This window comes from Gorilla gorilla, chromosome 17, assembly GCF_029281585.2.
Source record: "Gorilla gorilla gorilla isolate KB3781 chromosome 17, NHGRI_mGorGor1-v2.1_pri, whole genome shotgun sequence".
NCBI lineage: Eukaryota > Metazoa > Chordata > Mammalia > Primates > Hominidae > Gorilla > Gorilla gorilla.
The window spans coordinates 92,972,519-93,000,030 of record NC_073241.2 but is presented as its reverse complement, the minus strand read 5'-3'; the positions used below and the strand labels follow the sequence as shown (position 1 = coordinate 93,000,030).

Below are 27,512 nucleotides of genomic sequence, written 5' to 3'. Positions count from 1 at the left end.
AAGACTGTAATTTTCCCCATTGAATGGTCTTGAAACATTTGTCAAAATCTCTTGACCACTTACAGAAGGGTTTATTTATGGGGTCTCTATTCTATTCCGTTGGTATATATATCTGTCTTTTGCCAATACCACATCATTTGGATTACTGTAACTTTGTAATAGGTTTTGAAAACAGGAAATGTGAAACCTCCAAATTTTGTTCTTTTTTCAGGATTGTTTTGGCAATTCAAGGTGTGTTGAAATTCCTATTAATTTTAGGATGAGTTTTTCTATCTTTGCAAAAAAAAATGTAGGTACCTTTGGGTAATATTGTCATCTTAACAATATTGTCTTTTAGTTCACAAACATAGCTTAATTCTGCTAAGCATTTAAAGAAGAAGTAATACCAATTCTTCTCAAACTCTTCCAAATAAACAAAGAGTGAGGAATCCTTCCAAACTTATTTTAGGAAGCGAGACTTACCATGATACCAAAACCACACAAGGGCACTACAAGAAAAGAAAATTACAAGCCAATATCCCTGATGAACATAGATGCAAAAATCTTCAAACAAGTACTAGCAAACCAAATTCAACAGCATGTCAAAAGAATCATTCAACATGAAGTGGAATTTATCCCAGGGATGCAAGGATGGTTCAATATATGCAAATCAATAAATTTGATACACCACATTAACAGAATGAAGGACAAAAACCATATAATCATCTCAATAGATATAGAAACAGCATCTGAAAACATTTAACATTTTTTCATGATAAAAATTTGCAAGAAATTAGGCACAAAAAATACATACCTCAACAAAATAAAGCCCCATGCACAGCTAAAATTATATTCAATGATGAGAATTTGAAACTTTTTCCTCTAAGATCAGGAACAAGACAAGGATGCTTACTCTCATCACTTCTGTTCAACATAGCACTGGAAGTTCTAGCCAGAGCAATCAGACAAGAGAAAGAAATAAAAGCTATTCAAATCAGAAAGGAAGAATTAAACAATCTCTGTTTGGAGAAGACATGATCTTATGTATAGAAAACCCTAAAGCAGCTACCAAAAATATGTTGAAACTAATAAATGAATTCTACAAAGCTGCAGTTTACAAAACCAACATACAAAAATTATTACTGTTTTTATGTACTAACAATGAACTATATAAAAAAGAAATCAAGAAAACAATCCCATTTGCAAGGGCCACTAAAAAGTGAAATACCTGGAAATAAATTTAACAAATGAAGTGAAATATCTGTACACTGAAAACCAAAACATTGATGAAAGAAACTGAAGAAAACACAGATAAATAAAAGATATCTCATGTTCATGGTTTGGAGGAATTAATATTGTTACCATGCCCACACCACCAAAAGGGATCCACAGATTCATTTCAATCCAATTCCTATCAAAATTCCAATGACAATTTTTACAGAAATGTAAGAAAAAATTCTAAAATTTGCATGGAATGAGAAAAGACCCCCAGTGGCCAAAGCAACCTTGAAAAATAACAATGCGGGAGACATCACCCTACCTGACTTTAAAATATCCTACAAAGTTGTAGGAATCAAATAGCATGGTACTGGCTAAAAACAGGCATATAGACCAATGAAACAGAATAGAAGACCCAGAAATAAATCCATGCTTATACAGTCAATTGGTTTTTAACAAAAGATGCCAAGGACAAAGGAAAGTCTCTTCAATAAAGGGTGTTGAAAAAATTGGATATCCATATGGAGAAAAAGGAAATTAGATCCTCATCTCACACCATATACAAAAATCAACTGAAAATGGATTGAAGACTTAAACGTAAGGACTGAAAATGTAGAACTACTAAAAGAAAACATAGAGGAAAAGCTTCATGACATTAGTCTGGGCAATGATTTTTTAGATATGATTCCAAAAGCACAGGCCGCAAAAGTGAAAATAGACAAATGTGATTACATAAAACTGAAAAGCTTCTGCACAGCCAAGGAGTGAAGAATTCACAATCAACAGAGAGATGAGATGACATTCCAAATGGGAAAAAAAGATATGGAACAGCAAAAAAAAAAAAAATATATATATATATATATATATATATATATACATATATATTTAAAATGGTCAAAGGACCTGAATAGACACTTTTCAAAAGAAGACATACAAATGGCCAAGAATTCCATAGAAAGCTGCTTAACATCACTAATCCTCAGGGAAATGCAAATCGGAACCACAGTGAGATACCATCTTACACCCGATAGGATGGCTATTATCAAAGAGTCAAAAGATAACAAGTGTTGGTGAGGATGTGGAGAAAAGGGAACCCTTGTACACTGTTGGTGGGAATAAAATTTGTACAGCCATTTAGAAAACCTTATGGAGATTCCTCAGAATTTTAAGAACAGATCTAACATATGATTCAGCAATCCCACTTCTTGGAATATACACAAAGGGTATGAAATATATATGTCAAAGAATTATTTGTATCCCATGTTCATTACAGCGTTATTCACAATAGCCAAGACATGAAATCAGCCTGTGTCCACCAACGAATGAATAAATAAAGAAAATATGATATATATACACAATGAAATACTCTTCCACCATAAAAAAGACAGTTCTGTCATTTGCAACAACATGGATGAAACTGGAGGATATTAAGTGAAGTAAGCTAGACACAGAAAGACAAATACTACATAACTTCAATTATATGTGCAATCTAAAAACATTGCACTCATAGAAACAGAGAGTAGAATGGTGGCTACACGAGGGTGGTGGGGTGGAGGGGTTGGGAAGATGTTGTTCAAGGATAAGAAATTTCAATTAAACATGAGGAATAAGTTCAAGGCATCTATTTTACATCATCATGACTATGTTTAATACCATTATATTGTATACTTGAAAATTGCTGAGGGAATAGATTTTAAGTCTTCTAGCTACAAAAATGATAAATATATGAGGTAATGGATATGCAAATTAGCTTAATTTAGCCATTCCACAATGTGTGCATGTCAAAACTTCATGTTGTATACCATTAATATATACAATTTTTATTTACCAATTTTTTTAAAAAAATTAACTGTTAAAAAAAGGTTCTGAAAACAAATTAAGAACTTCATATGCCTACTACCTAAATTTGACATAAGTTAATATATTGTCATTCCTATGTTAAAATATAATACATTACAGATATAATGTTATAGGTGCTTTTAAAATGTTTCATAAGTGATATTTACACATTCTTTTCCATTTGATTTCCAGTTCCTTGCTATTATGTCTAGAGATTTATTCTTTTTGACACATGATTATCCACTTCATTTATATTCACTGCTGTAGAATAGTCCACTGTATAAACCTAGCTTAATTTTTCCTTATTCTTCTTTTGATATGCATTTAAGCTGTTTCTAATTCTTCGCCATTGGCAAGAATGCTGCAATTCATGCCTTTGTATGTATCTTGTGCAACATAATACATGGGTTCATCTAGGCTATACATAGAAAGAAAGAGACAGATTTTTTTCTTTGAGACAGAGCCTCACTCAGTCAGCCAGGCTGGAGAGCAGTGGCACAATCTCAGCCCACTGCAACCTCTACCTTCCAGGTTCAAGTGATCCTCCCACCTCAGCCTCCCAAGTAGCTAGGATTACAGGCATGCACCGCCATGCCTCGCTAATTTATTTTTATTTTTATTTTTTGTAATTTTAGTAGAGACAGGGTTTCACCATGTTGGCCAGGCTGGTCTCAAATTCCTGACCTCAAGTGATCTGCCCCTCTCAGCCTCCCAAATTGCTGGGATTACAGGTCAGAGCCACCACACCTGGCCTAGGGTATATATTTAAACATAGAATTACCAAAATAACCAGATATTGCCAAGTTTTTCCAAAATAGTTGTACCAATAAACATTTTCAACAACATATTTATCAATTTTACTTGTCCACATCACTCCATCCCTAAATATTTAAGAATAGTTAGTATTATTTACAATAACAAAGACATGGAACCAACCCAAATGCCCATCAATGACAGACTGGATAAAGAAAATGTGGTACATATACACCATGGAATACTATGCAGCCATAAAAAGGAATGAGATCATGTCCTTTGCAGGGACATGGATGAAGCTGGAAGCCATCAACCTCAGCAAACTAACACATTAACAGAAAACCAAACACCACATGATCTCACTCATAAGTGGGAACTGAACAATGAGAACATGGATACAGGGAAGGGAACAACACACACAGGGACCAGTAGGGGGATGGGGGGAAAGGGATGGGAGAGCATTGGGACAAATAGCTAATGCATGCAGGGCATAAAACCTAGATGATGGGTTGATTGGGGCAGCGAACCACCATGGCATATGTATACCTGTGTAACAAACCTACACATTCTGCTCTTGTATCCCAGAACTTAAAGTAAAATTAAAAATAAAATTTAAAAAAGAATAGTTAGTATTACTGGTGTGAACCTCTCTGTTGTTTTAAATGCATTTTCCAGACCTAAAAAGAGTAAGAATCTTTCCACTGTAAACTTCCACATTGCTTCAGGATTTACTTGTCAAGGTTTATGAAAAATGCCTTGGGGATTTTGAATAGAAGTGAATTTCTCAAGACATGAAAGGAAGCAGCTGAGCCCATAATCTTTGTAATCACTTTTGTCACTATAGCTGCTAAACACCACAATCTCAACACCTTGACTTAGACTCGCGCTTCATGTTTTGTCTCCGTCAGTCATATTTTGATGCTACCATATGCCGTATAGCAGAGTCCCTTTCCTTCCACCGTGTGTTTCTCAGCATGTGAACAACTCAGTCTCAGAATTCCATTTGGAGGTCTGCTTTCTAGAGCTATTCCTGATACCAAGTACTTGCTATAAATCAAGGTCGCTACAGAAAACAAAGGGCACCATCAAATCTGTAATCAAGTAGAGGGACTATTTACAACAGTATGATTCGGACTAAGAGGAAGCAACAAAGGATGGTGAAACATCCAAGATCTAGCAATAGCGAAGAGACTATTCTAACCCTAGTCCAGAAGAGCAAATGGTGAAGTCATTACCAAACCCCAGAGAAAGTATATGTAGCTTTGGAAAACATTGTCCAATAAGCTCTGTAGCCTTTGGTAAAGTAACGCAAACATCTCTTTTGACCCTCAAAGTGAGGGAGCCATTTGGCTAAGCACTCTGTCTTCACCTAGATGCTGACCTACTCTTGGTGCCTGCCATTGACCAAATCTAACTGGATGCCAGAGGGCACAGGAGCCTTATTATGTCTCTGTACAACTCAGCTTCTTGGAACCCGTACAAGGTAGAGAAGAATGAAAGGTGTAACTGAAGAAGCAAAATAAGATACCCAGCACAGCCACATTCCCATGAGGGCAAATTTCTTTATGTCTCTAGAACTTCACATCTCCATTGGTACTCCAGAGACAAGCATCAACAATAGTTACATTTTTTATGTAAAAAAGGATATTCAGGTACATGAAACACGAGGATTCCAATGAACAAAAGGGTAAAAGAAAGACAATTCACGAAAGAGGAAATTAAACTAGAAAAGAGATGTAAAATAACATTGGCTGTCTGTTGCCAATCAAATGAAAGCTTTGAAGTCACTCAGAATAATTGAAGCAGTTTGAATAAAGAGCGGAGATGTGATAGATTACTTAGTGAATATGAAGGAGCAGCACAGAAGATGGTAGGAGGTACATGGTATAACTGCATGGCCAAAAAAATTAAAATAAGACATTGAAGACAGAGAAAAACGATGGCTAGAAAAGCAGTAGGAATAAAAGAGAAGATCATGCTTCCTGGCTTCATGGTATGAGAATAGAGGAGTGAGTAGATACCTATGAGAAAAGATCAAGGGGCATGCAGCCATCAGGGAAAATCCATAGTGCAGATAAAGCAAGGAGGAAGAAGGACAGTTCTAGTAAAAGGGAGAACATCAATATAGGATGTTTCTTAGCAATAGAAAAAGAAGGCCAAGAGGAATCAGGGAGAGAGTTATAAGAGAAGACTAACGGGACTGGATTAGATTTGGTTTGGTTTGAAAGCATACAGTAAATATGATGTCTGTCCCTGGTGTTGTTGGTTGAGTAGGAAGGAGGAAGGGAGGCAAGAGATAACATCATTTTGTCTGTGCTACTGTACTTACATATATCAGGGGAAATTCAGCCAGATATCAGGTAAAATTCACCCCTGATATTTCACGTAGGTTCTTTTCTATTTTCCCTAAGAGTCGGCTGGTCTGAGAAATAAAAGGATAGAGTACAAAAGAGAGAAATTTTAAAGCTGGGTGTCTGGGGGAGACATCACAGGTCGGCAGGTTCCATGATACCCCCTGAGCCACAAAACCAGCAAGTTTTTATTAGTGATTTCAAAAGGGGAGGGAGTGTACGAATAGGGTGTGGGTCACAGAGATCACGTGCTTCACAAGGTGATAGAATATCACAAGGCAAATGGAGGCAGGGTGAGATCAAAGGACCACAGGACCTGGGTGAAATTAAAATTGCTAATGAAGTTTTGGGCACGCATTGTCATTGATAACATCTTATCAGGAGACTGGGTTCGAGAGCAGACAACCAGTCTGACCAAAAATTTATTAGATGGGAATTTTCTCATCCTAATAAGCCTAGGAGCGCTACGGAAGGTTGGGGCTTATTTCATCCCTACAGCTTCAACCATAAAAGATGGCTGCCCCCCAAAGCGGCCATTTTAAAGGCCTACCCTCAGGGGCATATTCTCTTTCTCAGGGATGTTCCTTGCTGAGAAAAAGAATTCAGCGATATTTCTCCCATTTGCTTTTGAAAGAAGAGAAATATGGCTCTGTTCCACCCAGCTCACCAGCAGTCAGAGTTTAAGGTTATCTCTCATGTTCCCTGAACATTGCTGTTATCCTGTTCTTTTTTCAAGATGCCCAGATTTCATATTGTTCAAACACACATGCTCTACAAATAATTTATGCATTTAATGCAATCATCACAGGGTCCTGGGACGACATACATTCTCCTCAGCTTACAAAGATGATGGGATTAAGAGATTAAAGTAAAGACAGGCATAGGAAATCACAAGGGTATTGATTGAGGAAGTGATAAGTGTTCATGAAATCTTCACCATTTATGTTCAGAGATTGCAGTAAAGACAGGCATAAGAAATTATAAAAGTATTAATTTGGGGAACTAATAAATGTCCATGAAAACTTCATAATCTATGTTCTTCTGCCATGGCTCCAGCCAGTCCCTCCGTTCAGGGTCCCTGACTTCCTGCAACATACATATGAGACTATTTCCCGCTCTGCTTTTCAAACCTTACTGGAGTTGTTTTCCCTGAGGAAAACTAAGAAAGGAAAGCTAGTTAATCTTATTCTGAGGTTGTTCAATATATACATATTCACATCTGTAGAGAGATCCTTGGGAATACAGTAATTGGCATATATTCTGTTATTTGATGCTTGAAAAATCTCTTCCACTAACCAGTTTCCCTATAGATAGGCACAAGCACATAGGTAAGAAACAATAAATAAATGTTCTCTTTAATTTGTAACTTCACAATGCTGAGAAAACTTTACAGCCTTCATAAGGAAGTGTGGTCCAGGAAAATCTAGGAGATATTTGTTAACCATCCTATAAAGACATTAGTAATGACAGGATATTTCCTGAAAGTGTAATTTCCCATTGAGGATTTGTTTTTAATTTCTGGATTCCTGGAGCCAATGAAGTTGGCATAGGTTTATGAAATGCCAAGAGACATAAGTTGGCAAGTGTTCACATGCAAAAAACTTCTTGGAATTCCTGAGCTCTCTGTGGCAATATATGACATCAGGATACGTCCCATCTCGCACATCAGGATATGTCCTGTCAAGACTGTCTATCACATGCCAGGAGTACTTTTTAGGAACAGAAAAAAATGTCTGAAATGGTTTCTCATTTGAACTCATCCAAGCTTTCTCTAAATTTAAGCAAACTCATGGTCATTTTCAGTTAGTACCTTTCCTCAAGTTCAACCTTCATGACAAACCTCAGCATCTCAGAAGATTTAGCCATAGTCTGAAATTCTCTTCCATAGATTGGTCCCCTGTAATCCCGGTTTGCCTCAGCTTGTTATCCTGCTTTTTATTCCCCTCTATTCCCAGGCTGAGCTTCTTGCTTCTGTCCTATGAGACGTTAGATTCCTTCGCTTTGGTACCCAAGTAAACCCATCAGTCTCCATATACAGGAAGGTCCATTTTTGTCTTATAGCCCTGGATGCAGACTCAGCTAAGAAGACCATTATTCATTTTTGGAATTCTTCATCTAGGATATTTCCTCTTGTTTCTTTCTCTCCTATCTTTGAGCTTTTTAGATCATCAACACCCCATTAGTCTATTACCCAACTTAAATCAGGGAACTTATACCTCCCAGTCTCATTCAGAGACTCCAAACATATATATTGATACAGGAGACCTAAGAAGAGCATGTCTTGGGGGTTGAGGAAACAGGCAGGTGAGAAATTTTCAGATTGGAAACACAGCTTCGTTTCTCCCGTCCAGCCCCTACTTCATCCTATCTGTTTCCGGAACCTTGTTGTATATGAATCTCCCTTGACTTCGTGATGTGCTGAGAAAACAAACTCATGGCTGGTGTTAAAAAGGGCCCATGACAATACCAAGTGTTGGGGAGAATGTGGAGAAATCAGAACTCTATTTACGGTCGGTTGGAATGCACACTTGTGCAGAATTCTATGGAGAAGAGTCTGGCATTTCCTCAACATGTTAACCTGGAGTTACCATATGACCCAGTGATTTCATTCATAGGTTTATACTCAAAAGAAATGAAGAAATATGCCATGCAAAAAAATGTACATGAAAAGTCAAAACATCATTATTCATAATAGTAAATGGATGGAAACAACACAAATATCCATCAACTTATGAATAAAGAAAATGTGGTCTATTCATAGAATGGAATATTATTCGACCACAAAAAGGAATGATGTACTGATCCATGCAACAATGTGGACAAACCTTGAAGATAATACTAGATGAAAGAAGCCAGTCACAAAAGGGCGTACTATATGATTCCATTTATGTGAAATGTTTAGAATAGGCAAATCCATAGAAACAGGAGGTAGATTCCTGCTTTCCAGGATCTCCAGAAAGGGAAGAACGAGATACAAATTTTCTTTTGGAGGTAGTGAAATTGTTGTGGAATGAGATCATGATGGTGATAGCACAACTTTGTGAATATAATAAAATCATTGAATTGTACAGTTGAATTTGTGGTATATAAATTATGTGTTAAAAAAGGGGGTCCACAAAACAAACAGCCCCCCACTCTGGTTGTCAGGGAGATATTGGATTAAATGGCCTTGGACAACAACCCCTCTCCCTGGCCACAGACATTCTTCAGATTACAAGATATTCCAGGGGAAACACTGGAATGAGTCTGAAGCCAGGTGCTAAACGGAAGGACCACCGAGAAACGTTGTGATCCTGACAGGTCAAGCAACTTCTTTTTCTGCTTCATTTTTAAATGAAAAATTAGAAAGCTGCCATTCAAAATGGTCCCTGTCTGTTTCAATTGCTCCTCTCAGTGTCAGCCTGTTAACTCAATGTGTTAGTCTGTTTTCATGCTGCTGATAAAGACATACCCGAGATTGGGAAGCAAAAGAGGTTTAATTGGACTTAGAGTTCCACGTGATTGGGGAGGCCTCAGAATCATGGTGGGAGGCAAAAGTTATTCTTACATGGTGGCTGCAAGAGAAAATGAGGAAGAAGCAAAAGAAGAAACCCCTGATAAACCCATCGGATCTCCTGAAACTTATTAACTATCATGAGAATAGCACAAGAAAGACCGGCCCCCATGATTCAATTACCTCTACCTGGGTCCCTCCAACAACATGTGGAAATTCCGGTAGATACAATTCAAGTTGAGATTTGGGTGGGAACACAGCCAAACCATATCACTCAACAAGATAGATAACTTTCTCACTGACCCTATGCAACAGAAAACTATCTTGGATGGTTGTAAGGGGCACAGGAAGTGACTGGTAGGATCACTGCCAAAGCTGAGCATTCAGGAGAAGGCAATAGAATCCTGTTCTCCATAGTATACTATGAGATACTGAAGTACACTTCTTCAGTATCTCTTTGGACTTAGAATTAGCACTATATTCCTTGTTATACAGAAAAATTACTAATGAAATTCGTAGGATGACAAAAACTTTCAGAACTGAAAAACAGGAAATGTAAGCTTTTTAGTTCTTTGGTATTCAAAGTATGCCTAAAAGACAATGCAAAATCCAACAAAAGAACGGTGGGGTTTTTGTTTGTTTGGTTTTGGTTTTGGTTTACAGCTGGAGTAGAATACAAAGGGATGGAGTTGAAACAAATGAGAGGAAATTGGAATTCTAAACTTACTCTCATTGGCATTAGAAAGGCACCTACATGTATTTCACATGAGCCGGTGACTGCTGATTTGCATTCTTATTTTTTCCCTATAGATTAAAAAGGAGGTACAATGGTAGAACTGTAATCCTGTCCTTTGTCATAAATTTTCCTATTCATAAAGGTGAGTGTTAGCCTGCTTGTGAAATCTAAAGTTGAGTAACTTCAAATACTAACCACAGAGGGAGAGGCAGCAAGAGAAGAGGCATAAATTCAGGATCTCACCCTTCATTCCACAGACACACACAGCCTCTCTGCCCACCTCTGCTTCCTCTAGGAACACAGGTAAGTGCTTCAAGCCTCTCCAGCTTAATAACATGAATTATTTTTGAGAATAATAATGATACTGTGTTCTATATCATGCATTTCCTGCATTCTGTCTGATTATATTTTACTTATTCTGCCAGAGCAAAATTAAAATACCTATTTCATCTGATTTATCCTTTATCTAAATTGCTTAGTTCCAAGTAAATCAAGGCACTTTCAGGAACACAGAGGGAGAGTGCCTTGCAGCCAGAGAGTCTTGAAGGAGATGTCAGGGACGCATCTTAAGAGCTGGTCTTAAGGCTTTATATTCAATATAAAGCCTTCCTACCTAGCCCTAGTGTAGCCAGCAATGAAGGAAAGAGGGTCTATTACTTATTTACAGTAGTCTTTAAAAACACTAATTTTGTGAGCCTTCTAATTAGGACATTAATATATTTAATATATGCACATTGTAGAAAGATTGAAACGTTAAAAATAAGAGAAAAACTTTAAATTTCAAAATCTCACAACACAGATATACCATTTCTTTAAGTAAATTGTACTACAAAATACCATTCCACTTATTAAAGTCATTCTGACAGGAATCTGATGCTTTTCCAGGAGTTCCAGATCACATCGAGTTCACCATGAATTCACTCAGTGAAGCCAACACCAAGTTCATGTTCAATCTGTTCCAACAGTTCAGAAAATCAAAAAAGAACAACATCTTCTATTCCCCTATCAGCATCACATCAGCATTAGGGATGGTCCTCTTAGGAGCCGAAGACAACACTGCACAACAGATTAAGAAGGTAGCTATCAGCATCATTATGTCGTCCTGTTGCAGTTTTTGTCTGGTTCCGTCGGCTAGCACGCAGATGGTAATAGATGTGGTGGCCTGATGGGTAGCACAGGGGGCTGAGCAGGAATTCCCATAACTGTGAGACCACTCCTTAAACAGATCTTTTGAGTAAAGTTTTCTTGTCCCGCTTCATGTCTCTTCCAGGTTCTTCACTTTGATCAAGTCACAGAGAACACCACAGAAAAAGCTGCAACATATCACGTGAGTCACGGAGCACTATGGTTCAGCTTTAGATCCCTGAACAGGTCATAGTTTAAACCTGGAACTTCACAGAAACTAAGAAAAGGCCATTTTTAGGGAAAATCTTGGACAAAAAGATTGAGACATACAGAGTGGGTTGGCATTTCATGGCACATAATTATTATTCCTCATTTCTTCGTTACTGAAAGACAGTCAGCACTGTACCTCAGAGCATAGGTCTGGATCAGGATAGGCTAGGTTCAGACTCCAGCTTTGCTCTTCACAAATGGTGAACATGAGCAGGACACAACTGCTCAGAGTCCCAGTGACCTCATCCCAGAAAACTAAGGGTAATAAGAAATCTGACTCAATACATGCAAATACATGCAAATGTTTACAACAGTGCCTTGCCCATAAAAAGTCATAATAAATGTTATTATTATTATAAAATAGCTATAATTATACTAATCACAATAATGTTGCAAAATATTTAATTTTCATTGAGTCATTAATGAGATAAAGAGGAATAAGCACAAGTCCAACTATATTTTGGAAAATGATTGCTATGGAACATATTGGTTTAGAGCCTTAATAGTGCAAAATGCTTTGCTGGAAAGTACAAGTTTCTGGATTTAAACAGGCTTAGGTTCAAAACGTAGCACTTCTAATTTATGTCTCTATGAAGAGGTTTACTTTCCATTCTCTGAGCTTTCTTGTTTTCACCTGAATTGAACTAAAGACTTAGAGTTACCCATGTAAAGTCCTTAGCCATGTACCTGGCACACACTCTTCTTACGTGCAGAGAATGACCATCATGAGGAAAGAGCCACAGATCAGTCAATGTGTCCTACAAGATAATAGCACCAACAGGTATAACAGGGCTTCCTGGCATAATCTATTTAAAATATCCAACCTTCAACATACTCATATCCTTGATGACTGTTAGAAGTGAAATATGGTCCTTGCCTTTAAGGAGCTGAGAGTTTAACTGGGAAGCTAAACCTAACCCTTTAAACCAACAAGGACAAAATCCAGTGGTAGACAGTGCTGCATCTATAGTTCAGAAGTGAAAAGATTGCAGTATGTTAGAGCAAGAAGAATTTCCTGGAAGAAGTGAAACATAAGGTGGATTTTGAAGGGTATTTGAGGTGAAGTACACCAAGTATCAGGGAATAAGCACAAAGGTCCTCATTGAGACTACCAGCCATTAGGGACTGATCTAACAGACTTAGCATGGGTTTAGTATTTACATTGATACAGCAATTGAATGATCTCCTTTTTTGACGTTTGAAGGTTGATAGGTCAGGAAATGTTCATCACCAGTTTCAAAAGCTTCTGACTGAATTAAACAAATCCACTGATGCATATGAGCTGAAGATCGCCAACAAGCTCTTTGGAGAAAAGACATATCAATTTTTACAGGTAAATTTCACCTGGCCTACCCATATTTCATCTGCAGCCTGATGTCTGTGTCTCTGAGTGGCCAAATGGAAGAAAGCAAGGCAGATGAGCCTGGCCAACCCAGGTGGAGAGCATTTACTCAGAGTGCATTAGCTCCGTTTCCACAACTCTCTCCCACTGGAGTGTCCCAGACCCCAACAATACATCACTGAAGTGTGGATTTAGGGATAATCTTGTAATAAAAGAGGAGGTTGGGTAATAGAGTGAGTAAGAGTAATAAGTAATAAGATACCATCGATAAACTGGCACTGACTCAGTCACATAGCATACATCTTGGTGGGAAATGTATGACTAATGGGATATTATTGGAATGGGCAGGCTTGGGTGAGTTCCTGGGAATAGTTGAGGAAGTACCAGGAAATACGGAATGCACAGGATGAAAGATAAAAACAAAGATCAGAAACATCATGGTTGAAATTACTGGAAAGAGGTCTGAGAAGCAATGAATCTCCTTCAGGGAAGCCTGCTCTGCAGTTTGCAAACCACAGCCTCTTCTGCTTCTGCCTTTTGCCAGATGATATTGACCTTCAGTGACCTCTTTCTTGCGCCAGCCCACACTCCCCTTTTGCATTGCCTACGTGGCACCGGTATAAAAATATGCATGGACAGGAGATACTGCATCTATTCAGGGTCTGGATTCAGCTTACTATAATTATAAATAACTAAATTTGGTAATATGTAGTTACATAAATTACTCTTACTTCCTACTTTCTTCCTTCATATCTCAAAGGAATATTTAGATGCCATCAAGAAATTTTACCAGACCAGTGTGGAATCTGTTGATTTTGCAAATGCTCCAGAAGAAAGTCGAAAGAAGATTAACTCCTGGGTGGAAAGTCAAACGAATGGTAGGAGAGCCACCCATTATAAAAACACCTTTGAGAAATCTATGCGACTGAGCCCTATGCCTGAAACTGCATGGGGGACCATGGGTGGGAATTGAGATGGCTTTGCAGGGAGGGCAGAAGAGGGCACTCCAGATGAAGTGTTTTTCCTATTGATTATGAAGAGAGCCTAGGGGAGCCAAGGAGGAAATCACAGGAAGCCAATTAGATGAAAGCATAGCCGGAGGATTCTTTGCTCATGTTCCTGGATGACGATAGCTTTGTGGATCCCCTGTCTCCGCTCAGGCCCATTTTGAGATCATGTCCTTTACTTTAAATCAGAACCAAGATTTTATGATGAATATTTAAAAGAAAACATTAGAAAGCATCTCCCTTCCCCTTTACTAATTGGGAAACAAGCAGCTCTCTGGTAAATCACCCTTTTGCCATCTGAACTAGAGCTGCCTGGACCACATCTCTAGCCACAAGTTCTGCAGGGATTATCACAGCTCTCTTCCCCATCAAGGGCAAGAGCTTAACAAAGTCTCCATTCTATAGACATCTATCCTACCTCCCACCTCTCATTACAGGCCAAACTTACAGCAACTCAACATGAGAGTGAATAGGAAGATACCCCCGGAAGTAGTGTCTCACAGCACAGGACATGCATTTCATATTACAGAGCTCATGTCACTTGTCCTAAAAAGCAATCAGGGCCTACTTTCTCTGAATGGGGACCCCGTAGTTAAAAAAAAAAAAAAGTAGGAAGAGGAGGGAGGGAGAAAGGAAAGACACATTGTTGAAAGAGTAGACAAAATCAGTTTATCAGTATTCCAAATCAGATGAATGGAGTCATTCATACACAGAGAACCTGAACTCCTTCTCTATCACAAGAAGTGATGTCTCCATCAAGGGCAACTGTATACGACTGGAGCCTTGAAGAAAGCTGCATCTGGTGAACCATTGGTCAGTGAGTCTAACAATTCAAAGATCAAAGTCAGTGAGTCTCAAGTAGGGATTTGGGTGAATAATTAATGATCAGTCACGAACATTTGCAAAGCATCTTCCAGACAAGCCATTTGTAGCTTGTGTAAAAGACTCTTTTATTCTTTCCCTTGCAGAAAAAATTAAAAACCTCCTTCCTGAAGGTACTATTGGCAGCAATACCACATTGGTTCTTGTGAACGCAATCTATTTCAAAGGGCAGTGGGAGAAGAAATTTAATAAAGAAGATACTAAAGAGGAAAAATTTTGGCCAAACAAGGTATTGTCTATATTTTATTTATATAATGTAATATGTTAATAAATTTAAACATTTCTGAGGGAATGTACCATGACAAGTAAAAAATAAAATTGTTCATGTCTGTTTTTTTGTTGTTTTAGTCTTATAACTTTATTTAGTTAGGAATACCTGAAGAAGCTATTGTCTCTAACTCATTACATTCTTGGATTATTTCTTAAAAGAAGGATGTGTTGATATCTCAATAATATTATCTTTTTGCCTTGTGTCTCACTTGGTATTTGTTGGACACATTGATTTATTGTAGAATACATACAAGTCCATACAGATGATGAGGCAATACACATCCTTTCATTTTGCCTCGCTGGAGGATGTACAGGCCAGGGTCCTGGAAATACCATACAAAGGCAAAGATCTAAGCATGATTGTGCTGCTGCCAAATGAAATCGATGGTCTCCAGAAGGTAAGAACTTGCATCTACAACTCTTCCTTCTACTGCCTGACATTTTTCCAAAGATACCAAGTTTAAACAAGGTAAAAGCTGGTGACCGAGTTGCCTCAAAATAATGAAAACTTCTAAATGAGGAATGGTGACTCACCTTCATATTACAAAGATTTAAGCATAGGGCCTGACACAAACTGAAGGCGTAGTTAATGATTAATTTATTAGAGTTACATGCATTGGATATCAATTTAATGATATTATTATGCAGCAATTTAAACTTGACTGGGAGAAATATATAGCAATGTGAGGAAAGTTTACGAATACACCAAGTAAAAAGGGGAATAGAAATTTAGGAATTTGGGGAATTGCAATTTAATAATTGCAATGTGTACTAAATAATGTATACAGAAAAATAAGATGAGCCTATTAAAAACTGACACGTAGTAGGCTGTTGGCACAAGAAGTAGTGATATATATAGTTCATTGTGTACAAAATAATGTAATCATATTTTTACATGAGTATCATACAGTTGTATACATACATATGTACACATTACATATACGTAAAAACGTGATTCTGTTTTTACACACATATATATACACATACACATATAACCCAATGTATTTATATATTCAGGACTCATATTTTGCCTATTAGAATAATAATATCTATTAAAGTGAACCTTCTGTATTTCACATTTGTTGCCAAAATAAGGATTCTCCACATAGTCAATTCATTGTTAAGGTGTATTAGAGATCAACAGTTAGTCATATCAGTTTCTTTTTTCCATTTGTGTAGCTTGAAGAGAAACTCACTGCTGAGAAATTGATGGAATGGACAAGTTTGCATAATATGAGAGAGACACCTGTCCATTTACACTTACCTCGGTTCAAAGTGGAAGAGAGCTATGACCTCAAGGGCACGTTGAGCACCATGGGAATGGTGGATACCTTCAATGGGGATGCAGACCTCTCAGGCATGACCGGGAGCCGCGGTCTCGTGCTATCTGGAGTCCTACACAAGGCCTTTGTGGAGGTTACAGAGGAGGGAGCAGAAGCTGCAGCTGCCACCGCTGTAGTAGGAATCGGATCATCATCTCCTTCAACTAATGAAGAGTTCCATTGTAATCACCCTTTCCTATTCTTCATAAGGCAAAATAAGACCAACAGCATCCTCTTCTATGGCAGATTCTCATCACCGTAGATGCAATTAGTCTGTCACTCCATTTAGAAAATGTTCACCTAGAGGTGTTCTGGTAAACTGATTGCTGGCAACAACAGATTCTCTTGGCTCATATTTCTTTTCTTTCTCATCTTGATGATGATAGTCATCATCAAGAATTTAATGATTAAAATAGCATGCCTTTCTCTCTTTCTCTTAATAAGCCCACAAATAAATGTACTTTTTCTTCCAGAAAAATTCTCCTTGAGGAAAAATGTCCAAGATAAGATGAATCACTTAATACCGTATCTTCTAAATTTGAAATATGATTCTGTTTCTGACCTGTTTTAAATGAACCAAACCAAATCATACTTTTTCTTTGAATTTAGCAACCTAGAAACACACATTTCTTTGAATTTAGGTGATACCTAAATCCTTCTTATGTTTCTAAATTTTGTGATTCTATAAAACACATCATCAATAAAATAGTGACATAAAATCATTTTTGCTTTACCTTTTTTCTCTCTGGAAAGGGGAAGTGTCCAGTTACACACAGGAAAGACAATTTAGAGATATATTAATCACATACAAAGGAAAATTAAAAACAGAGTAGTTCATGATGAGCCTGGAGTAGAAGGCATATCCCAGAACAGGAGGAGCCTTGTAAACCACATTAGGAACTTCCTATTTTATGCTAAAGGGATAAGAAACTCATTACAGGCTTTGATGGTTGTTTGTCAAAGAGGGGCATGAAATTATCATATCTTCATCTTGAAAATACATCTCTGGTTACTCTGATATCAATGGATGAGAGGAAAGAACAGTGTGGTTACCATATATAAATTAGGAAATCATTAGAGTATTGGGGGTGGAAATGAAGAGAAAGAAACAGCCTGGGAGAATTATTTAGGAAGTAACAGTTAAAAAAAGACATCTAAGTTTCTGAGCTATCTGACTGGAAGGATGGAAGAAAATGTTGTTTTTGAGAGAAGAAAAAGACCATGGATTTAAATTTGTACTTGATGAATTGAGGTACTTTTAATATTCAAATGGATTTGCCTGGCAGGTACTTGAAGATATTGATCTAAATCTCAGAAACAGAATATGATCTGAAGCTCTAAATTTGTGATATGCAACATAAATACTTTAGAGTTATCGGGATAAATATGGTAATTGTAGCTAGAAGCAAAGATAATATCCTAGGGAGAAAGGATAAAGTTAGAAGAAAGAAGAATCTAGAATTGACCTTGAAGTATATCAGCATGTGTAAAGATCAGGAATTGATCATTTTTATTTTCCAGAAAGTAGCTTTTCTTGGGGTTCCATATTTACTCCCATAGATTCTTCCCAGTCAGTACTGAATCCCACCTGGTTTCATAAAACATAAGTTTTAGAGAATTTGAACAAGGTTGAAGTTTTCTTCAGCAAGATTCAGCAGTCCAAGATGAAGGCAGAGGAAACAAATGTTTCACCACTTAACTATGAGACTTGGTAGAGTTGTCGAGGGAATTGACAGACTAGCCAGAGAGTGTATAACCTGAACAATCTGTTCAGTGAATGGAGCTGGGGAAAGAAAGCAAAGAAGGATGTAATAGTCTTGAAGAACACATGTGCATTACAATACTTACTGAGGTCAAATAAGGATGGTATTGAGTTTATGAGAAAGATGAAGAGGTCAGAAGTTTGGGCCAGGACCTATGATTTTGAAGTACACTTTAAAATGATACATTGTAAGGAATTATAAAGCTCAAATTCTGTCCAATAGGTAAGGATCAATTTCTAGTGATTCAATGAAGCTGAAAATGGTAGAGTGGATAGTTTTGAAGAACTGATTATTAGAATCACTTTAGACCATATCCTTCAACTATTATTAATTTTTCTGGGTTTAAAAGAAGGTACTTTTTAATAATGAAAATGTTAAGACAAAGCTCATAAGCATTAGATTCTTATAGAGGAGAGGGCATAGTTGATATTTTGTTAGGAGAATTGAAATATTTACATACATTCTAGGCCCACCAGAAAACCAGTTGCCCCTGCATTGTAGCCATCTGCAAGGGACACTGAAGGGAAAGTCAAATTTTTTGTTTTGATTTTTTAAATAATGAATTAAAATCTATTGAATAAAACAGAATACGAGTCCCTGCTGATATAAAATACATGACTCAATTAAAAGTTTCATAAGAAATGCAAAATTTAAGTGCTTTCAAAACTCCTCCTCATGGAATACCACTTTGTACCAATTATGATGGCCAAAATTAAAACTTATAATACTGGGCCATTGCAAGTTTTGAAAAGAACGTGAAGCAACTGGAACTCTCACAAACTGCTGATGGAAATACAAAAGGTGCAACCATGTTGGAAAAGAGTCTTAAATCACTGAACTACACACTTACATTTTATTTTAATTAATTATGCCTCTATAAAGTTGACTCAAAAGAGGAAAAAGAGAATTGTCCAAAACACACATCTTTAGGTGAAAAAATCTTCTTCATTAAATGTGGTTTTTAAATGTATTTTTAATTAATAAAAACTGTATACATTTATGTTGTAAAACATGTTGTTTTGAAATATGTATACATAGTGGAATGAGTCAGTAGAGCTAATTTATACATACATTACCTCACATAATTTTTTGCGGTAAGAACACTGCAAGTCTGTTCTCTTAGCAATTTTCAAAAATAAAATGTAGTAACCATAGTCGCCATGTTGTAAAACAGACCTTCTGAACTCATGTCTCCTGTTTAACTGAAATTTGTATCCTTTGACCAACATCTCCTCAACTCCCTCTCACACCCCGGCTCCTGGTAACCACCATTTTACTCTTTATTTATATGAGTTCAACTTTTCTAGATTCCACATATAAAAGAGATCCTGCAATATTTGTCTTTCTCTGCATGACTTATTTCACTCAACATAATGTTCTCCAGGTTTACCCTGTTGTCATAAATGACAGAGTTTCCTTCCTTTTAAAGGCTGAATAGTAAGTTTTCTACTGTGCATGTATATAACACATTTTCCTCATCCAGTCACTCATCATTACATAGATGGGTTGATTTCATATTTTGATTATTGTGAATAATGCTGCAATGAACATGGGAATAAAGATATCTGTTCAACGTAACCGCTTTTATTTCCTTTGGAAATATACCCAAAAGTGGAATTATTAAATCATATCATAGTTCTGTATTTACTTTTCTGAAGAATCTTTATGATGTTTTCCATAATGTCTATGCTAATTTATAATCCAACCAACAGAGTAAAATAAGTCCGCTTCTGCAATGTTCTTGTCAACACTTGTTATCATTTGTGTTTTTGACAAAAGCCATCCTAACAGGAGTGAGGTGATATTTAATTATGGTTTAGTTAGCATTTCTCAAATGATTATTGATATTGCATGTTTTCTATTGACAAATGATTATTCAGATCATTGGCCTATTTTTAATTGGGTTGTTTTATTGTTATTCAGTTGTTTCAGTTCCTTATATATTTTGGATATTAATCCCTTTTGAGATGCATGCTTTACAGATATTTTTTCTCCCATTTATCTCTTCACTCTGCTGATTCTCATTTGTGCAGAAGCTTTTTCATGGTCTCATTTGTCTAATTTTGCTTTTTTGCCTTTGATTTCATATCCAAAAAATTATTGCCCAGACCAATATCATGAAGCTTTTCTCATATGTTTTCTACTAGTTGTTTTATACTTTTAAGTCTTACCTGTAATCTATTTGGAATTGATTTTTTATATGGTGTAAGATATGGTTCTAATTTCTTTCTTCTCTATGTGAATACGGTTTTTTAAAACCATTTATTAAAGAGACTGTCCTTTCCCCATTATATGTTCTTGGCGCATTTTAAAAAACTAATTGGCCGTAAATATCTGCATCTGTTTCTGGACTGTATTCTCTTATACTTGTTTATGTGCCCGTTTTTATGCCAGTACAATGCCATTTTGATTAATATTGATTCATAAGTTATTTTGAAGTTAAGTAGTGTGATGCCTCCTGTTTTCTTCTCTTTGTTCAAAATTGCTTGACTATCCTAGGATTTTTGTGGTTCTATACATATTTTAGGATTTTTTTTTTTGTTTTTGGAGTTGGAGTTAGAGTTGGAGTTGGAGTTGGAGTTGGAGTCTCGCTCTGTCACCCAGCTGGAGTGCAGTGGCGCAATCTCTGCTCACTGCAAGCTCCGCCTCCCAGGCGTGTATCTCATTTTCATTACAGCATTATTCACAATAGCCAAGACATGAAATCAGCCTGTGTCCACCAACAAATGAATAAATAAAGAAAATATGATATATATACACAATGAAATACTATTCCACCATTAAAAAAAGACGGTTCTGTCATTTGCAACAACATGGATGAACCTGGAGGACATTATGTTAAGTGAAGTAAGCTAGACACAGAAAGACTAATACTACATAACCTCAATTGTATGTGGAATCTAAAAATGTTGATTTTTGACAAAGATGCCAAGGACACACCATCAGGAAAGGACAGTCTCTTCAATAAGGAGTGTTGAAAAAATTGGATATCCATATGGAGAAAAAGGAAATTAGATCCTCATCTCACACCATATACAAAAATCAACTGAAAACTGATTGAAGGCTTAAATGTAACGACTGAAAATGTAAAACTATCCGAAGAAAATATAGAGGAAAAGCTTCATGACATTGGTCTGGCCTTTAGATATGATTCCAAAAGCACAGGCCACAAAAGTAAAAATAGACAAATGTGATTACATAAAACTGAAACTTCTGCACAGCCAAGGAGTGAAGAATTCACAATCAACAGAGAGATAAGATGATCTACCAAATGAGAAAAAGTTTTTGAAAACTATATCGCTGATAAAGTATTCTTCTTCAAAATGTAAAGGGATCTGATAAAACTCAACAGCAAAAAAAAAAAACAAAACTTTTAAAATGTGCAAAGAACCTGAATAGACATTTTTCAAAAGAAGGCATATGAGTGGCCAGCAGTTACATAGAAAAATACTTAACATCACTAATCCTCAGGGAAATGCAAATCAGAAACACAAGGAGATGTCATCTTACACCCGATAGGATGGCTATTATCAAAGAGTCAAAAGATAACAAGTGTTGGTGAGGAGCTGGAGAAAAGGGAACCCTGGTACACTGCTGGTGGGAATAAAATTTGTACAGCCATTTAGAAAACCTTATGGAGATGCCTCAGAAAATTAACAACAGAACTAACATATGATTCAGCAATCCCACTTCTTGGAATACATCCAAAGGGTATGAAATACGCATGTCAAAGAATTATTTGTATCTCATGTTCATTACAGCATTATTCACAATAGCCAAGACATGAAATCAGCCTGTGTCCACCAACGAATGAATAAATAAAGAAAATATGATATATATATATATACAATGAAATACTATTCCACCATAAAAAAGACAGTTCTGTCATTTGCAACAACATGGATGAACCTGGAGGATATTATGTTAAGTGAAGTAAGTTAGACACAGAAAGACTAATACTACACAACCTCAATTATATGTGCAATCTAAAAATGTTGAACTCATAGAAACAGATAGTAGAATGCTGGCTACAAGAGGCTGGTAGGGTGGAAGGGTTGGGAAGATGTTGGTAAAGGATACGAAATTTCAGTTAAACAAGAGGAATAAGTTTAAGGCATCTTATCATGACTATATTTAATACCAATATTGTATACTTGAAAATTGCTGAGAGAGGAAATTTTAAGTGTTCTGGTTCTAAAAAAGAATAATTATATGAGGTAATGGATATGCTAATTAGCTTAATTTAGCCATTCAACAACGTGTACATATATCAAAACATTATGTTACATACCATTAATAAATACAATTTTTACTTAACTTTTTTTTAAAAAATTAACTGTAAAACAGTTTCTGAAAACAATTTAAGAACTTCATATGCCTACTACCTCAATTTGACACAAGTTAATATATTGTCATTCCTATGTTAAAATATAATACATGACAGATATAATGTTATAGGTGCTTTTAAAATGTTTTACCTAAGTCATATTTATACATTCTTTTTCATTTGTTTTCCTGTTCCTTGCGATTGTGTCTAGAGATTTATTCTTCTTAACAAATGATTATCCAGTTCATTTACATTCACTGCTGTAGAATACTCAGCTGTATGAACCTAGCTTAATTTTTTCCTTATTCTTCTTTTGATATATATTTAAGTTGTTTCTAATTCTTCACCATTAGCAAGAATGCTGCAATTCATGCCTTTGTATGTGTCTTGTGAAACATAGTACATGGGTTCATCTAGGCTATATAGAGAGAGAAAGAGAGAGTTTCTCTTTTTTTTTTTTTTTTTTTTTTGACAGAGTCTCACTCAGTCACCCAGGCTGGAGTGCAGTGGTAAAATCTCAGCTCACTGCAACCTCTACCTCCTGGCTTCAAGAAATCCCCCCACCTCAGCCTCCCAAGTAGCTAGGATTACATGAACCACCACACCAGGCTAATTTTTATTTATTTATTTATTTTGTTTTATTTTATTTTATTTGAAATGGAGTCTCGCTCTGTCCCCAGGCTGGAGTGCAGTGGCTCAATCTCAGCTCACTGCAACCTCTGCCTCCCTGGTTAGAGCGATTCTTCTGCCCCTCAGCCTCCCGAGTAGCTGGGATTATAATTGCCTGCCACCACGCCTGGCTAATTTTTGTATATTTAGTAGACACGGAGTTACACCATATTGGCCAGGCTTATCTTGAACCCCTGACCTTCTGATCCACCTGCCTCGGCATCCCAAAGTGCTGGCACTACAGGCGTGAGCCACCATGCCTGGCCCTATTTTTATTTTTTTGTAATTTTAGTAGAGACAGGGTTTCACCGTTTTACTCAGGCAGGTCTTGAACTCCTCACCTCAAATGATCTGCTCCCCCTCAATCTTCTAAATTGCTGGGATTACAGGCATGAGCCACCCCACCTGGCCTAGGGTATATATTTAAACATAGAATTGCTAAAATAACTAGATATGGCCAGTTTTTCCAAAATAGTTGTGCCAGTAAACATTTGCAACAGCATTTTTGTCATTTTTATTTGTCCACATCTCACTAATCCTATGTATTTAAGAATAGTTAGTATCATTTAGAATAACAAAGACATGGAACCAACACAAATGCCCATCAATGACAGACTAGGTAAAGAAAATGTGGAGCTCTCAGGCTCCGCCTAATTTATTGGTTTATAAGCTCTTTGTTCCTAAGGCAGATGAGAGCAGGAGGAAGGGATGAGGAAAAGGATTAATCAGTGAAAGAGAACTCATGAATCATTCAATAAGATGTAGAGCAGTGGCGGTTCCTGTGGATTTCTTTGAGCAAAGGCATGTGTCTAAACTACTTAAGATCTTTAACTTATAGGGACTGAAATGGGTGGGAGCGGGTTTCAGGAGGAGCCAAGATGTTTGATTATACTCCCCTGCTTCAAGGGACTGTTATCTCCCTGAGCAACCTGTGGAATACCGCTGAGCTGTTATGTTCTCGGGGCATAAAGACATGAAGGCAATAAGGAGACTTTTCTCCTCAGAGGCTGCCCATGGCTACGCATGGGTGTCTCACACAGGGGAGACCAACTCAACTGGCACCCCAGAAACTCTCTTTCCCACAAGAAGTACATGGTATACTTGCATAGCCAAAGAAATTAAAATAGGCCATTGAAGACAGAGAAAAACAATGGCTAGAAAAGGCAGTAGGAATGAAAGAGAAGATCATGCTTCCTGGCTTCATGGCATGAGAATGGGGGAGTGAGCAGACACCCATGAGAAAAGATCAAGGGGCATGCAGCCATCGGGGAAAATCCATAGTGCAGATAAAGCAAGGAGGAAGAAGGACAGTTCTAGTAAAAGGGAGAACATCAATATAGGACGTTTCTTAGCAATAGAAAAAGAAGGCCAAGAGGAATCAGGGAGAGAGTTATAAGAGATCAGCAAGGGGACAGGGTTAGATTTGGTTTGGTTTGAAAGCATACAGTAAATATGATGTCTGTCCCTGGCGGTGTTGGAGGAGTAGGAAGGAGGAAGAGAGGCAAGAGATAATATCATTTTCTCTGTGCTCCAACTGTACTTACATAGGAGACTGTTTCCCTCTCTGCTTTTCAAACCTTACTGGAGTTGTTTTCCCTCATGAAAACCAAGAAAGGAAAGCTAGTTAGTCTTGTTCTGAGGTTGTTCAACGTATACATATCTATATCTGTAGACAGATCCTTGCGAATACAGTAATTGACATATATTCTGTTATTTGATGCTTGAAAAATCTCCTCCACTAACCAGTTTCCCTATAGATTGCCACAAGCACATAATAAGAAACAATAAATAAAATGTTCTCTTTACTTTGTTACTTAACAATGCTGAGAAAACTTTACAGCCTTCATAAGGAAATGAGGTCCAGGAAAATCTAGGAGATATTTCTTAACCAATCTATAAAGGCATTAGTAATGACAGGATATTTCCTGAAAGTGTAATTTCCCATTGAGGATTTGTTTTTAATTTCTGGATTCCTGGAGCCAATGAAGTTGGTGTATGTTTATGAAATACCAAGAGACATAAGTTGGTAAGCGTTCATATGCAAAAACTTCTTGGAATTCCTGAGTTCTCTGTGGCAATATATGACATCAGGATACGTCCAGTCTCACACATCAGGATATGTCCTTTCTAGCCTGTCTATCACATGCTAGGAGAACTTTTTAGGAACAGAAAAAAAATGCCTGAAATGATTTCTCAATTGAACTCATCCAAGCTTTCTCTAAATTTAAGCAAACTCCTGGTCATTTTCAGTTAGTTCCTTTCCTTAAGTTCAACCTTCAAGGCAAACCTCCGTGCCTCAGGACTTTTAGCCATAGTCTGAAATTCTCTTCCATAGATTGGTCCCCTGTAACCCCGGTTTGTCTCAGCTTGTTATCCTGTTTTTTTCTTCCCTCCATTCCCAGGATGAGCTTGTTGCTTCTGTCCTATGAGACATTAGATTCCTTTTCTTTGGTACCCGAGTAAATCCATCCTACTCCAATAGAGGAAGGTCCATTTTTGTCTTATAGCGCTGGATGCAGACTCAGCTGAGAAGACCATTATTCATTTTTGGAATTCTTTATCTCAGATATTTCCGCTTCTTTCTTTTTCTTCTATCTTTGGACTTTTTAGTCCATCAATGCCCCATTAGTCTATTCCCCGACTTCAGTCAGGGAACTTATACCTCCTAAACTCATTCAGAGACTCAAAACATATATATTGATACAGGCGACCTAAGAAGAGCATGTCTTGGGGCTCACGGAAACAGGCAGGTGAGAAACTTTCAGATTGAAAACATAGCTTCCTTTCTCTCATACAGCCCCTACTTTCAGCCTATGTGTTTCTGGCACCTTGTTGTAGATAAATCTCCCTTGACTTTGTGATGTGCTGAGAAAACAAACTCACGGCTGGTGTTAAAAAGAGCCCATGACAATACCAAGTGTTGGGGAGAATGTGGAGAAATCAGAACTCTATTCACAGTCGGTTGGAATGCACACTTGTGCAGAATTCTATGGAGAAGAGTCTGGCATTTCCTCAAAATGTTAACCTAGATTTACCATATGACCCAGCGATTTCATTCATAGGTTTATACTCAAAAGAAATGAAAACATATGCCATGCAAAAAAATGTACATGAAAGGTCACAACATCATTATTCATAATAGTAAAAGGATGGAAACAACACAAATGTCCATCAACTTATGATTAAAGAAAATCTGGTCTATTCATAGAATGGAATATTATTCGACCACAAAAAGGAATGATGTACTGATCCGTGCAACGATGTGGACAAACCTTGAAAATAACACTAGATTAAAGAAGCCAGTCACAAAAGGACTTACTGTATGATTCCATTTACATGAAATGTTTAGAATTGGCAAATCCCTAGAAACAGGAGGTAGATTCCTGGTTTCCAGGGTCTCCAGAAAGGGAAGAATGAAGTACAAGATTTCTTTTGGAGGTAGTGAAATTGTTGTGGAATGAGATCATGATGGTGATAGCACAACTTTGTGAATATAATAAAATCATTGAATTGTACAGTTGAATTTGTGGTATATAAATTATATGTTAATAAAAAGGGGGTCCACAAAACAAACAGCCCCCCACTCTGGTTGTCAGGGAGATATTGGATTAAATGGCCTTGGACAACAACCCCTCTCCCTGGCCACAGACATTCTTCAGATTACAAGATATTCCAGGGGAAACACTGGAATGAGTCTGAAGCCAGGTGCTAAACGGAAGGACCATTGAGAAATGTTGTGATCCTGACAGGTCAAGCAATTTATTTTTCTGCTTCATTTTTAAATGAAAAATTAGAAAGCTGCCATTCAAAATGGTCCCTGTCTGTTTCAATTGCTCTTCTCAGTGTCAGCCTGTTAACTCAATGTGTTAGTCTGTTTTCATGCTGCTGATAAAAACATACCTGAGACTGGCAAGAAAAAGAGGTTTAATTGGGCTTAGAGTTCCACGTGATTGGGGAGGCCTCAGAATCATGGTAGGAGGCAAAAGTTATTCTTACATGGTGGCTGCAAGAGAAAATGAGGAAGAAGCAAAAGAAGAAACCCCTGATAAACCCATCGGATCTCCTGAGACTTATTAACTATCATGAGAATAGCACAAGAAAGACCGGCCCCCATGATTCAATTACCTCTACCTGGGTCCCTCCAATAACCTGTGGAAATTCTGGTA

The 27,512-nt window shown here is 37.1% G+C and overlaps 1 protein-coding gene across 2 annotated transcripts; it reads left to right on the top strand.

Annotated features, from left to right (window-relative positions):
* Positions 1–10,474: 10,474 nt before the first annotated feature.
* Positions 10,475–17,309, top strand: SERPINB3 (serpin family B member 3). Of its 2 annotated transcripts, none has more exons than XM_031003774.3 (8): positions 10,475–10,672; positions 11,255–11,445; positions 11,640–11,696; positions 12,969–13,097; positions 13,867–13,984; positions 15,082–15,224; positions 15,508–15,663; positions 16,445–17,309. In XM_031003774.3, the coding sequence occupies exons 2-8, from the start codon at positions 11,281–11,283 to the stop codon at positions 16,847–16,849; spliced, it is 1,173 nt and encodes a 390-aa protein (XP_030859634.2). In that variant the 5' UTR covers positions 10,475–10,672; positions 11,255–11,280; the 3' UTR covers positions 16,850–17,309. The 2 variants fall into 2 exon arrangements, with proteins under 2 accessions (XP_030859634.2, XP_055224726.1); XM_055368751.2 differs by having other exon boundaries at positions 10,560–10,672; positions 11,236–11,445.
* The last annotated feature ends 10,203 nt before the right edge of the window (positions 17,310–27,512 follow it).